General features: G+C 34.9%; 1 protein-coding gene across 6 annotated transcripts in view; it reads right to left on the reverse strand.

Annotated features, from left to right (window-relative positions):
- Positions 1-14,654, reverse strand: part of LOC132368524 (sodium channel protein type 1 subunit alpha) — an 84,554-nt gene continuing 69,900 nt past the window's right edge. For all 6 annotated transcript variants that reach the window (XM_059927212.1, XM_059927211.1, XM_059927210.1 and 3 more), the window contains exons 21-26: positions 11,526-11,807; positions 8,907-8,960; positions 7,231-7,368; positions 5,201-5,305; positions 3,357-3,627; positions 1-1,178 (exon numbers count right to left, since the gene is read on the reverse strand). In XM_059927212.1, coding sequence (XP_059783195.1) covers positions 1-1,178; positions 3,357-3,627; positions 5,201-5,305; positions 7,231-7,368; positions 8,907-8,960; positions 11,526-11,807 — 2,028 coding nt within the window. The remainder of the gene's footprint in view (positions 1,179-3,356; positions 3,628-5,200; positions 5,306-7,230; positions 7,369-8,906; positions 8,961-11,525; positions 11,808-14,654) is intronic.

The following is a 14,654-nucleotide window of genomic DNA, read 5'->3' on the forward strand; positions in this document are numbered from 1 at the left end:
TTATTTCCCTTTGGCTTTCTCATCTTTGCCTTCTTGCTCGTGTTTTTCCACGATTGGCTTTGTTACCCGATCGTAGGAGGGTGGACAAGCTGCTGTGGACATGGTCAGATCAGTTTTTTCTGTAACTGAGTTTTCATGTATTCTGTCAATTACCATGTCTTCTTTTATAAGAAGATTAGCCCCACCTTTGATTTTATTTTTGTTATATGTAAATGAGGCTTGCTTTACAGTTCGCTTTAAAAGGTGGCGCCTGTACGCACGCTGAATAATAACAGCAGACACCTCCTCTTGTTTTCGTTTTAAAGTCGTAGTTATTGGCTGATAGGAGACCTTTGATGGGTTGGAAGCCATGAATCGCTCTTCCATCTGTATTCGGAGAGCATCCATCTCTCCACTCTCCCCCAGAACCCGCTTCGTAAAAGCAAATAAGATGTCAAGACAGTGGATCCGGTCCCCACTGACCATGGGCAGATCCATGGCAATGAGCTGGATTTTGTTCGGTTGTGGCAAATTGAGGGGAGGTTCAAGAGCAGCTGCAAACTGAGAGAGTTTTTCAAATTCCATGAACTGGGTGGCATTGGGATCAAACTTCTCCCAAACCTCGTAGAACATCTCAAAGTCATCCTCGCTCAGGGGCTCTGCACTTTCTTCAGTAGCAACACTGAAGTTCTCCAGGATGACAGCAATGTACATGTTCACCACGACCAGAAATGATATGATGATGTAACTGACAAAAAAGAAGATCCCCACAGATGGGTTCCCACAGTCTCCCTTAACTGAGCTGCCAGGGTTAACTTTATTAGGGTCACAATCGGGTGGTTTACTGTTGAGAATAGGTGCTAGCAATCCATCCCAGCCACCAGAGGTGGTAATCTGGAACAGGCAGATCATGCTGTTGCCAAAGGTCTCAAAGTTGAACATGTCATCAATTCCAACCTCCCTCTTAACATAGGCGAAGTTGGACATTCCAAAGATGGCGTAGATGAACATGACCAGGAAGAGCAGGAGGCCGATGTTAAACAACGCAGGAAGGGACATCATCAAAGCAAAGAGCAGCGTGCGGATCCCCTTGGCCCCTTTAATCAGACGCAGGATTCGGCCAATCCTGGCAAGACGGATCACTCGGAACAGGGTAGGGGACACAAAATATTTCTCTATCAGCTCAGCCAGAAACATACCTATGGATAAAAGATCAGAGTATCGACCAGTGAAGAAGTTATCCATTAAAATAATATTTAAATTTCTGTTAAGGCTCCCAGGTAAAGTTCACAGTACTGAAATTCAGTTACTTAATCTTCAATGTTACATACAGACAATACATACATATATTATAGATAAACCTTAATTTCGGCATTCAGCATTAAATTCAACTCAGTATTTGCTGTGGACTAAATTCTGTCCTACCCCCCACACACCCACCACCCTACCAACAAATTCATACATTACAGCCCTAACCCCCCAAGGTGGTGGTATTTGAAGATAGGGCCTTTGGGAGATAATTAAGTTTAGATGACGTCATAAGGTTGGAACCCTCATGATAGGATTAGTGCCTTTATGAGAACAGACAATAGAGAGCTTGCTCTCTCTTTCTCCCTGCCACCTGAGGACACAGTGAGAAGACAGCCATCTACCAGCCTGGAAGAGAGCTCTCACCAGAAACCCATCATGTTGGCACCTTGACTTGGACTTCTGGCTTCCAGAACTCTGAGAAAATAAGTTTCTCTTGTTTAAGCCACCCAGTCTGTGGTAATTATTATGGCAGTCCAAGGTGACTATGACAATATTCAGTTCAATAAGGATTTTATAGTACCTTTTGTCTTTGAGGGATATCTATAGACCAGTTTTAGCTTATACAAAATCCCAAGACTGAATCTAAAAAATCAAATTAAAAATTCTCAAGTCCATCTTAAGAGCAGTAGCCAACAGTATACGTACACGTTTATAAGAATCCAATGATTTTTTTCTGAAAATGCCAAATCATATATACCCTCTATTCAGTCCTTCCCCATCTAAAAGTATCTGCAGTTTTTTTTTTTATCTGCAGTTTTTAATGCTGTTTTCATCTCTCCATGAACTTGATGTTTCCCTAAGTTTCTACTATAATATTCATATATATATATATATATATATATATATATATATATATATATATATATATATATGATCTGGCACATTTCTAAAACGGTTTAAGCTGATGCTCTTTCTGGTTTCCTGTGTCTGACACTGGTCTCTCAGCTCTCTTCCTTAAAGCTTCTTTCTCCATTTGCCTTTTAAATAATGAAATAGTGATTGAGCTGAAGAAGAGCTCAAGAAATTAAGTACCTTTGAGTTACACTACCTCATTCTGTAAAGAGTAAGTAAGCATGTGTGTGTGTGTGTGTGTGTGTGTGTATGTATATGAGTGAGAGAGAGGGAAAGAGAGAAAGAGAGGTAAATACAACTAAGTACCCTATCCACAACTAATTACACCACAGATTACTGTGGGAATCAAAGGCTACATACAACATATGAGTTGGATAGAAGATCAACTTCTTCAGAGCGGGGAATGGCATAAAAATCTGCCCAACGGAGGCGCCCCCTATTGGATCGTAAAATATTGACCCAATCATATTATTATCTGGTTTAGGAAAGAATGAATACTTCAGGCCCACAGGCAGACTTCTTCACTTTACTGGAGCTAGAGTTGTATCTTGAATGAGATGAGCTATTGGTCACGTGACCTGTTTAACATTCCAGGCTTTGAAGTGTATGACTGATGAAATGATGTTCCATGCCACATCACTTCTTTTGTGCATCATTACTGTAAATTTCAAGGTAATCTACAAAATATCCCATACCCTGCATTAAAGAACTTACCATCTGCAATTGCTGACATTTTGTTCTTAGCTTTATTCTCTTTTCACTCTATGTTCTTCCTTATTTGCCACCAGCTTCCACTCCTGTATACATGCTAATGACTCTGTGTCTATGTCTCTGATGCACTGTCTCTCCTGAGTACCAGACTAAATTTCTAGTCCTCTCTTCAACAGAGTTATTTATATATTGTATAGACTATTCAATCTCAACAAGTCAAAAACATTTCAATCTTAGTTAACAGCACATTTCTGGTTCAAATGAATGAGACTTTGCTATATTGACAAATAATATACCTAGTCTAAAATGGACAGAATAGGATACAATACTCTATGCATAGTAGGAGCCTCATTTTGTAAGAAAGAGAAACACAGCAGTATGAAATACATCAAAATTTTCACAGTGGTTTTCTCTGAGTGGTCAGATGACCTCTAATTGAAACTTGATTAGTCTAACTTTTACTTTTATTGAGCTGAACTTTAGAGACCTGAAATAATTCTTACCTACAATGGAGAGAATGACAACCACAAAATCAAAAATATTCCAGCCTATGGTAAAATAATAATGGCGGAGGGAGACGAGCTTCAGCACACATTCTCCAGTGAACAGCACAATGAACACCAGGTTGATACGTGACAAAATGTTAGTCACATATTCACTCTGATCGTCAGTTTCCACCATCATTGTGACCATGTTGAGACAGATGAGAATCATGATGCTTATGTCAAAAACTTGTCTGGTTACGAAGTCAAAGACCATTCCTTGAAATTTGTTCTGTAGAGAATCAGAAATGATTTTAGCAACAGAGGAGTTTTCCTGTACACATTAGTTTCTACATAAGTACTTTCTGCACTAACTGACTGTCTAGTATTATACCTAGGAACCACTGGCCCTGAATTTTGTAAAAGATGGTTTATAGCACATTGTTTTTTAATTTAGTTACCTAAATTGCTATTTACCAAAATGTATTCCACAGAATAACAATCCCTTGTCAAAAGGGGATTTCTGATAAGAAACACTGCATACTATACACTTCTCTGAGAGGCACAAAATGCGTATTGATGTATTAAAATTATGAGACGTTAAGAAACCTGCTTAATTTTGTTATACCAGAATTTCCCATGATCAGTTGGACCATGAAGCAGTTTCAAAATATAGTATCTATTAACATTCCACTTGCCTTATTCTCAAAGAATTGTTAGAGGGAACTTGTCATTTTCATGACACACCTATAACATTATGCATTTAAAGTCCACGTGTGGCAATACTGATGCTCTTCCACCAAACAGTCTTTGCTGACATTGTCACACACAGAATGCTGAGTCTACACAGGGATAATCAGGCCAGAATGACATTCCTTATGGTTTGATGTCACAAATTCATGTCTCTTGTCACTGATCCATAGATCTGCTCCCTGGTTCTGCCACTGTCATTCACTACAGGCTATTGTCTGGCCCATTTTCCTAGGCCACTGAGGAACTTCGAGGACATCGTCTATCTTACATTTTTCCTACACATAGTTGACTCATTTTTACTTCCAGTGTTAAGGCTTAACAGAGGACAGTATATGTTTTTCATCATTCTCAAGAAGGCAAGTTTTGGCTAGCACAATATGAATATGAATGTTCACTAGCATTTTATTCCCTAAAGCACCCCAGGAGTTGTTTTAACCTCACAGATCATCATCATAAAAATCAGTACAATGTGGGATAAGGCTCCTCCATTTCACGGCAGTTGTTTCATTGGTTCATCATGGAAACATGACATTTGGTTATTTATCATCATGAATTGTACTTATTGACTCTGACTTCTGTAGACATTAGTAATTTCTAACTTTATAGCCTTATATATGAATATTAGATACTAGAGTCTTTCCTTCTCCAAAACACCTGGTACCTCTAATGAAAAATAAAATGGAAGTAAGGTGTTATTTCACTCAACAATTCATCAACTTGTTAATCTATCAGAAAACTGCATGTTTTTTAACCCCATCCAAGATTACTCTTCTCTCTAACATTACTTGGCAATTATTCTTGAGTTATATGATCAAATTCCTTGTACATATCACACTGCCTATGTGTCCTTTGCCATTTTGTTTGGATTCTAGTTGTGTAATTCTAAATGCCTTGAAGATAAGGGTGCATTTTCTGTTTCTTCTTTTTCCTTTTGGTCTCTCCCTTTAAAAAATCATTTTTACCATTACCATAAAAGGTATGAATTAATGATGCTCTAAAAGTGGGAGAAATCTTTGCTGCTGGAAATGTTAGCTTCTATCTCTTCTGTGAGAAAACCCATGAAAGTTTTTGTTTTTGTATTTTTTTCCCCCATATCATTTGGTATTTCTTACCCTTGGTCGAGGTATAGGCTTTTGAGGCTTTTTTGATCCTAATTTTTTCATTGCATTATAGTATTTCTTCTGTTCTTCTGTCATAAAGATGTCTTGACCTCCAAAGTATAGAAAAGAAAAATCAAAACTGGTTAAAACTGTGTCCCTCTGTACATAGTTTTTTAATGTTAAACTTAAAATAGGAAAGGGGCAATTAAAAAAGGAAATGCAAAATTCAACCAATTAGCATAATTATGCCTGGGATTTTAAATTTGAAAAATTAAAATTAGTTTTTAGATACTATAGTCTTATTTATTTCTCACAATCATACAAAATTGACTTTATTATTTTCACTATTATTTTATGGAGGAAAAATTCCCAGAATCTGAGAGGTTAAGTATTTTACCCAAGACCGTAAACTCAGGAAGTAGTACAATTTGGTTCACTGAGACACTAAATACGTGGTTCCGTTCACTACACACACTGCCTTTCAGAAGTTAAAGACAATGATTTTCTTATTCATATGTAGCAAAGAGTTAGAGTAGGTATATTGCATGATGGTTTAGAGTTACTCATAAAAAGCCACTTTCACTCTGCCAAGAATTGGAGCAAAAGGATAGAAAGGAAACTGGCCAAATCGGTAGATGACTTAAGGGAAAAGTCAGAGGTCATATGTATGGCAGGTATGTGATATGGTAGGCCAGTAGGTACAGAGGATTAGAGCTCAGGCTAATAAGTGAAACGAAATAGCTTGATAATGATAACAGAGTAATATCAGTAATAATAAAGGGGGCTAAGGGACAGAAATGTTCCATAAGTGAAAGAGTCTCATACAATGAAAGCACTCATATAATAAGAAAACAGACTGAGCAAGTGAGGTGAAGGATCAGTACACAAAGGAAGAAAAATAAATGGCAAAAAAAAGGCCTCGAAAACATATTCAAACCTACTAGTCATAAAAGACATGAAAATTAAAATTAAATACAATTTTTACTTTTCAAATATCAAGTACCAAAAAACAGAGAGAATGTCTGATGCCAGTGAAACAGCAGTGACCTGAGCACATCCATACGCTATTATTGGGAGTATGAGTGGGCATGTTATCTGGGGAAAGCAAAACACTTTACTCTGGGAATTTATCTTAAAGAAATCATTAAAGGCTCAAATTTTTTTGGCACAAAGACTTTTGACCAGGCACTAAATTATTAAAGATTAGAAACAACCTAAATCATTAATCTATTGGAAAATGGTTAAGAAAATTATGATAATATATATATGAAGACTTAACAAAATGGGGAAATACTTATGTTAAGTCAAAAAATTTTATAATTATAGATCAAATAATTTCAGTAACAAGGATATGTGTAGAAAAAGTCTGAACAGAAAAACATAAAATGTGAATAGTGGTTACTCCTGAGTAATGATATTTCTTCACTTTCTGTGTTTTTGATAACATGCATATATAACTGAGATGATAAAATGGGCTTCATAAGTGATAATAATTAATAAAGAACTGTTCAATTCAAGGCTGGAACTGATAGTTTGTAATTAACATCAGGGAGAATGAAGTGGGAATACATAAAATGAGCCAAAAAAAATTAAAAAATGTGAAAAGAAACACTAGAAGAAGCTTACCTCTCATGCCTAATTTACTGCAAAGATTTTAAACGTTTTTGCTGGAAAATATATTTCAAGGAGGGAAGTTGTAAAGATAAAACAACAGGTTGACTCTGGGAAACAGGTATATGCCTGGGTTCTCTTCTAGTTCTTTTTTTAATTATTTTTCAAAAGAGAAAATGTGGTACCTGAGTATTTTTTCTTTAAAGAGGAGAGAGATTTTGTGAACCTATGCACAGGAGAATGGAATACAGTCATTCTTGGCTTTTTATACCATGAAAGATATGGGCAGTGAATGGCAGAGGGGGAGGATGCAAAAATAGATTTTAATATATAATCCCATTTGGTTTCTGAGTTAAAGTACTCATTTGGTGTTGAAAACCCTTCAAATAATTTATTATCTCAGTGGGAGAGAAAATATTAGAAATACTTATCTTCTTCTTTTGCTGGTTGAAATTATCTATGATGACACCAATAAACAGGTTCAAGGTGAAGAAGGACCCAAAGATGATGAAAATAACAAAGTAAAGATACATGTATAGACTTTCCTCATACTTAGGCTGGAGTTCCACCTACAAAAGGAGAATATTTTGTAAGATATTACAATACATTTGATGCTGGTAGTCACTGGTGTTTTTCATGAGAATAGGAAAGAAAATTTCTAGTAACACTTAAGGAGTACTTTTCTTTATTTCCTCTAAATCAGCTACCTCTAAAAAAAAAATCTCTGAAATTAGCCTTTAGGATAATTTTTTATGTGAAAAACAGAGTGTTCTCATGTGAAAAATACAGTATGATGATTTTGAAATGTATTTTTTTCTAACTATAAATACAACTAATATCTTGCCATTTGGACAGTAGTGTACTAAATTTGGGGATTTTTTAAGGTATTGTATTTTAATAATTTTAAAATTAATAGTGAAAAAAATTTTACATCAGTAAATATGCATAGACTATGTTTAGAAATAATCATTCCTGATGCATGAATTTATTTAGCAAACAAGAATTGAGTTACTTATTTCGATGTTTGGCATCCTGCCTATAACATTATAACATTCATTGAATTTTTCAGATTGAGTAGACATAACTGGACATGCCATCTGCTAAATCCTCAACTGATAATTTAATCTCTAGATTGTACTCATAATAAATAAGCATTTGAGCTTTTACTTAGCACTTAGTAAAGAGGTAAAGAAGTCACTATAGATAGTGCCCTAATAGATTCATGTCCTCCTAAAGATAACAGAGTTAAAAACCAACCAAACACACAACACAAAAATAATAAGTAACAAAGTGAAATAACTCATCTCTGGAGGATATCAGGAAAGTACTCAACACAAAACTAAAGCCACTTATGGGAAATGCACATCAAGAAAGATAAAAGTGTGCTTATCAGATCAGTTTAAAGATTACAGGGGCAAAGTTCATTCTTCATGATTATAGAAGATGGGACTTCAGAATGGAAAGATAAAGAGAAAATACTAAATTTTACAAATTTTGAAGAGCAGAGTTGGAATGAGCATGGATTTCAATTCTCTTCTTGAAGCCTGAAAAAGACTATTATAGGAGAAATCAAAAAAGTAGGTCTTAGGTGATAGAAACTTAAAGGAAACTGTTGATCACAGAAATGATAACAGTATCTGTAAAGGTTCCAGTAAATTTATGGATGCTATAATCATATAAAAGAATGGATTTTAAAGTGACTATTACAGAAATCTAAGGCTACCTAGGCAACATCCCTAACTTGTCTAATATGGAGGGTAAACTACTGATAGTAACCATGTATTTCTTCATATTTGCTCCAGCATGCCAAACTTATTATTGATTATATAATTGGTAGATAAAAAGGAAACAAAATAGAAAAATAGTTAATAGACGGATATTTGTTAGTTATGAAATATACTCATGTGTTACTTTAGCTTGACTTCCATTTTGATATATCTTACTAAGATCTTTCTGATAAATACTACTATACTTGAGTATTAACTTGAGTCATACTTTTCCCTTTTTAAAAATTCATTGTAGAATCATTCCATTTAGCTGCTATGCTCTGTTAATTTTAGTGCCTAATCAATATTGTGAAAAGACTTAGGATGTAAAGAATACTTACATTTCTGGAATCAACTGCTGCATACATTATATTCATCCATCCCTTAAATGTGGCCTATTAAAAAGGACATGCATGTTTTACTTTGGAGTAAAAATAATTCAGACCTGATGTTTAATAAATATTCTTCCTGATATATTTCTTTAAAAGGAACATTTTTAAAAGACATCTCAAAACAAATTTTACATGGATTTTGGACCAACAATATCTCAGTAAGTCTCTTCATTTCTAGACCATATAATAAACAGAATGGTCATTTGATATATCTTCCTGCTTGATAACCAACTCACAAATACTTCTCAGTTCTTTAGAGTTAATGGAACCATGCAATATAAAGTCCTATCAAGATTTGGTGGAATACTTTTAGAAAGCTTTACAAATGCCAACACATTTGTCAATGTTTGTAGCAGCAAAACAACTACAACTTAGACCTGACGATCATCCACTAAACTCTATCTACAAGGTGATCAAAGCGACTGAAATTTTATGATTTCTCTTGATTGTAACTCTCTAAGGATCATACAGGTATACAAAAAGTCAGTTGCAACTAACATTTTAAGAATTTTAAAGCATAACATCTAGAAATAATGCTATATTCCACTTTCTTCTCTGTAATTTTTTAAAAATAATACTCCTTGTTTTTTTTTTTTCTGTTCATTTGTTTTGTTTTGTTTTTTGGGGGTTTTTTTGGCCATGCCTTGTGGCATGTGGGATCTTAGTTCCCCAACCAGGGACTGAACCCTCGCCACCTGCGTTGGAAGCGTGGAGTCTTAACCACTGGACCGCCAGGGAGTCCCTCTTCTCTGTAATTTTTGATGAGAGTGAGTTAATTTGGGTAAGAAAAGTGAAAAAGAGTACACTTGGTATTCCAAGTGTCATAACTTACAGTAATTTGTTACTTGCCCTAGGACATGAATTTTGAGCCCTATGGGCCTGAGAGGATTATTCCTTAGTGAGCAAGTCTAGCAAAAAGCTTTCAGCATCTGTATCTCAACACATCTTTGTTTTTATAACACTAACACTTGTGAAGTGGTAGATGTCATGGGAAGAAAGCCAAGTAAGGGTGCTTGTGATGGCAGTGAAGAGAAAGTAAAGATTCTTAGCTAGAAAATAGAACTTATTTGTCTATCAAAGAGGGAAATGTTGAATGTGTCAATGGCTGAGGTCAATGATAGAACAAGTTCCTCACACACTAGGTACAGGAACAGAAAAAAGTGATTCAAGGAACCATTTCAATGAATTGCTAATCAACAGAGAGATGATTCTGTATAAAGCCAAGTATAAATCAGTACTTCAGTAGCAGAGTTTATTTAATGGCTTCATACAGGATCTTTACCCCTTGTTTAGCATTTTAAGGGATTGCTTGAAATTTTCCATTTTTCTTTCTCAATTTTATGGAGGAAGTGATATAAATTAGTGATATTTATAAGTGTGGTTATTAGTTAAGCGTTAGGATAAGGGCCCAAGGAAATATCATCATGTGTCTACTATAATATTTAAAGAAATCATACTTGCCAGATTATAAAAATCTCTATTTTAATTGCATAAGCATTCAGAGTAAGTCAGAAACATCTACAAGAGAAATAAGAATTTCTAACAAGAAGGTGGAAAGAACTTGTAAAAGAATCACAGTACTGACACCTCTGAAAGAGATGCAGAAGGATTTTGACCAGTCCAGGTTTGTTTGCTTGCTTAATCTCCTGGCTGAACAATTGAAAACACAACCCCGGTGAAACAAAATAGATTTCTTCCCTAAAGATTCTGCAGAACCACAGGAAAGAACTTATGCAGTTTTTTTTTTTTTAAGATGAGTTTTCAGTGGCCAAAATAGAACAGTATTTTTACAATGTTTTTCAAACGATCTAGACTCTGTTTTTACCCACTGCTCTCTTGTGATGCAGCTGCAGTCAGAAGCAGCATCAAATGAAAATGTTTAAGAGGCCACCATCTTTTACATTTTTATAAATTGTGAACTATTTTTCAGTCTTAAAGACCCAGTAGTGAAAACATCAATATTTAGAGAAAAAAAAAAAGACTTAAGTAATTGTACTGAAGGCCATTTGGGGTGAGACAACAGCTGCTTGTGTTCGATTTCTGTGTCTGAGTGTTACCTGGCATTATTTCATTTCGCTCTGAGGATCTAAACCTAAAACCTAAATATCATTCCCCAATCTTCAATCCAAATGATACAACTCAGTAGCAGTTAATTTAATTCCCACCAATTTGTTACAATCCAATCAGGTGTGTTAAGGGTGTATGTTTGGGGGGAGGGGGTGATCTATCAGTGAAACAAGCTTTCCAATTGCAATAGGAAAAATAATAGCAAATTTATTGATTTATTAATCAACTTGTTCACATGGGACGAGAGAGTAATATGAGAAGAAAGAAAAGACCTTTGGAATGAACTAAAATACCTGGCCACTATCAACTATGTCTGCACTGTTTAAATATACTGACATTTCCACCCATCTGGGCTCATGAACTTGTACTAATAAATCAAAATTAGAAAAAAGGAAATATGTTATAAACTTTCTTCTTAGTAACTAAATAATAGCTGTATGTCATTACTTTGTTATTATTCCAAACAATAAACACATTTCAGAGAAAAGAGTGTTCACTTACAACTTGAAGCAAAGAGAGATACCCAAATCCTACATTATCAAAGTTTACTTTCACATTTTTCCATCGGGCAGTCTCATTTCTTTCTATTAGTATTAGGCAATCAGAATGATTATTCACTTCGCTGATGTCAAACATGTCACCAGTTGTGGTGTTAACACAGTGGTAGAATTTGCCAGCAAACAAATTTACGCCCATGATGCTGAAAATTAGCCAGAATATAAGACAAACCAGAAGCACATTCATGATGGATGGAATTGCTCCTAAAAGGGCATTCACAACCACCTAATACACAAATGGAAAAAAAGAAAAGTCAGAATTCTTGTTGGTTAAAAGAAAAGACATTCCCTTAGTAATCTTTAGTCATTCTTTTTTTTTTTTTTTACTATCAAGATTATTCTAAGATATTTAAAAGCAAAGTAAAAATGTCTTAAAACGAAATGCATTCTTTCATAAGCAATACATTTAGGGAAATGAATTTAGATAATATATCAAAGATAAAAAAGTTTTTAAAAAGAGAGGAGAAAGTACTGAAAGTTTAAAGGGAAAACAAAATCAGAGGAATTTGCTGTCAGATGAAGTCAGAAAATTTTTTATTAGAAAAAGTAAGAATTCCTAACAGAAAATTAACTCATTAAAAAAGGCAATATATTAAAGAATGAAACTAAAATGTTGGGACAAGAGTTGATTTGACTGATATATTTTAGTAAACTAAAAATTCAGATGTATAAATATAAAAAATTATTAAATACCTAATATAATTTTGTCCTTAATTATTCATGCATTGCTATGACTAATAATAATTTTTGCATAAGAAGCAAGACAATTTAGCATTATGTATTTCATTAGATCATCACATCGTTTATTTCAAGCTCCAGTCATATCAGTTGTTTCATTTACTGAGTTTAATTTGATAAACTTATTTTAAATGAAACATAGTAGAAATCAGTTTCTTAGGAAAATAAGAAAAGGAGGGATGCCATTTTGGGGATGATAGCTCCTAAATCTGATGTGATTATATCAAGTTCTGTGCTAAATAATTATCTACTTTTTTTTTTTAATGGAACCATTTTTGCCCCTCTTATCTTTATTCCTGGACCACAAATTAAAACTCTGAGTTTTTATATTTAGCAACACTGGAGGGAGAACTGTCCTTGCTTCCTTCTCTACAGTTCCCATTGGAGATGCACATGAGTAGCTAAGAGAGAGATAAAGACAGGCCCTAAAATGTTCCTAAGTGGCAGATGATGCCTCAGACTTGAACATTCATAGCTAAGTTGAATTCTACCTGTGTACCTCTATGATTCTTGTCAATCTGAAAGTGGGCCAAAGGAAATAATAAAACCATTAATGACAAAGAGGGGAATGAGAATGAAAAAATGAAGTCAGTTGAATTATCTAGGCAGATCCAGATGATGTGAGCTATGCAGCCTACCAAGCTGACACATGGCACCTCACCTTTATCTCATGTGGCCGTCTGCATTAATACAACTGAATGAATAAGTCTTTATTTTATACTTCATTTTAAATGTGTGGATACACTTAGATTTCTTTGGATTCAAGATATGAAAGCTGAAATCAAGTTATTATTTATTTCCCTCCTTTTCCAAACATTTTGCCTACCATCCAGATTAAAAAGCTGTTTCTACTGTGTATACACAAAGCACATGGTAAAATGCGTTTATTTGTTTGTTTTTTACCTACAACACTCAATTTAGCCCATGAGCAGAACACTGGCTACCTACGCCTATTTCTTGAATTCTTTTCACATCAATCTGTAGGTCTCACACTTTTTTCTTCAAAGCCTTTCTCACCTCTATCACTTCTCCATTTTCATGATCGCCACCCTAGTTCTGACATCTGTTAGTACATACTTGTACCATTTTCAGAGTCTTCCAATTTCCTCCTTCCTTTAATTCGTATAAGATGAATTAATCTCCAACTCTCATTTAAAATTATTCAATGGATTCCCACTGATTATCAAACATTTCCCTTACCTTGATGTTCAAACCACTCCTCAATCTACATTTCTAGTTTTAACTTCCCTAGCCACCTAGCCTTCATGCCAATCCAACTAATGTAATTACCATGTGCTAATAACATTACCAGAGAATTGAGATGCCCTTTCCTTTGAAATTCCGTGTCCAATACCTCCCCTTCTGAAACACTCTCTCTTCTCACAAGCTGTAGTTCAAGCAGCACTTCTGTCATGGAGCCTCACTTCACCTCTCAGTTTAGCCTCCAAAATAGAGATGAGTGTTTCCTCTTTTGAATTCAAAAATCAGAATTCCAGCACTGGACAGGACTATAGAGGTACTTTACTACTGCATTCCCATTTGGCAAATGAGAAAAATGAGCTAAGCTAGGTTAAGTTCAGAACGTAGACTAGAAATGGCATCTCGTGTTCCTTCTACTCGACCTCACTAATTTTCCTTAGAGTCACTCGTACTTATCCGGTACCCAGATTGCTCTGTATTAGAGTTAATGAATGGCATTCCCGTAATCTTGACAGATGGTAGCCTTTTTATTTTTTTTTAATTAAAGATGAAAAAATATATTTGTGAATTCTCCAAGCCTTTGAGTGCCTTGAATACAGGAATATAGCAGGTGCTTTGAATACAGGACTACAAAAATGGTGATTGAATGAATGAATGAAGTAAAGGTTAGCTTAGCATTTATTGATCAAAACATAATTTTTAAATGCTATTTCTGGATATGGGATGAGAATAAAGAGCTGAACACAAAATAATTTGGGGTTAGCTAATAAGTCTGAGGGGTTTCTTTTGAAACTGGGGATTGGATTTGCACTAAAATTAACTCTATGTAATTCATGATATAAGCAGCAGTGCCTTTCAAGATACATTTACAATGTTGGCATACATTTGGCCCAGAGAAAACGTTTATTTTTATGAAGGTAAAAGGATTTACTATACAAAGGTCCATTCATATTTAAAATCTCATTAAATTAGGCAATAAAGGATGAGAGAAACGATTGTCTTTTCCCATGAGCCCCAAGCCCTTCCTTGGTTCAGCACAGAGCGAGGGGTATTAACTCCTTTCTGGCTCTAGGGAACTGCAGTAATTGGTTCCCAGGTGGTGAAGGCACTAGACAGAACTGGACTAAACAAGTTG

The sequence above is a fragment of the Balaenoptera ricei genome, chromosome 7 (assembly GCF_028023285.1).
Source record: "Balaenoptera ricei isolate mBalRic1 chromosome 7, mBalRic1.hap2, whole genome shotgun sequence".
NCBI classification, from domain to species: domain Eukaryota; kingdom Metazoa; phylum Chordata; class Mammalia; order Artiodactyla; family Balaenopteridae; genus Balaenoptera; species Balaenoptera ricei.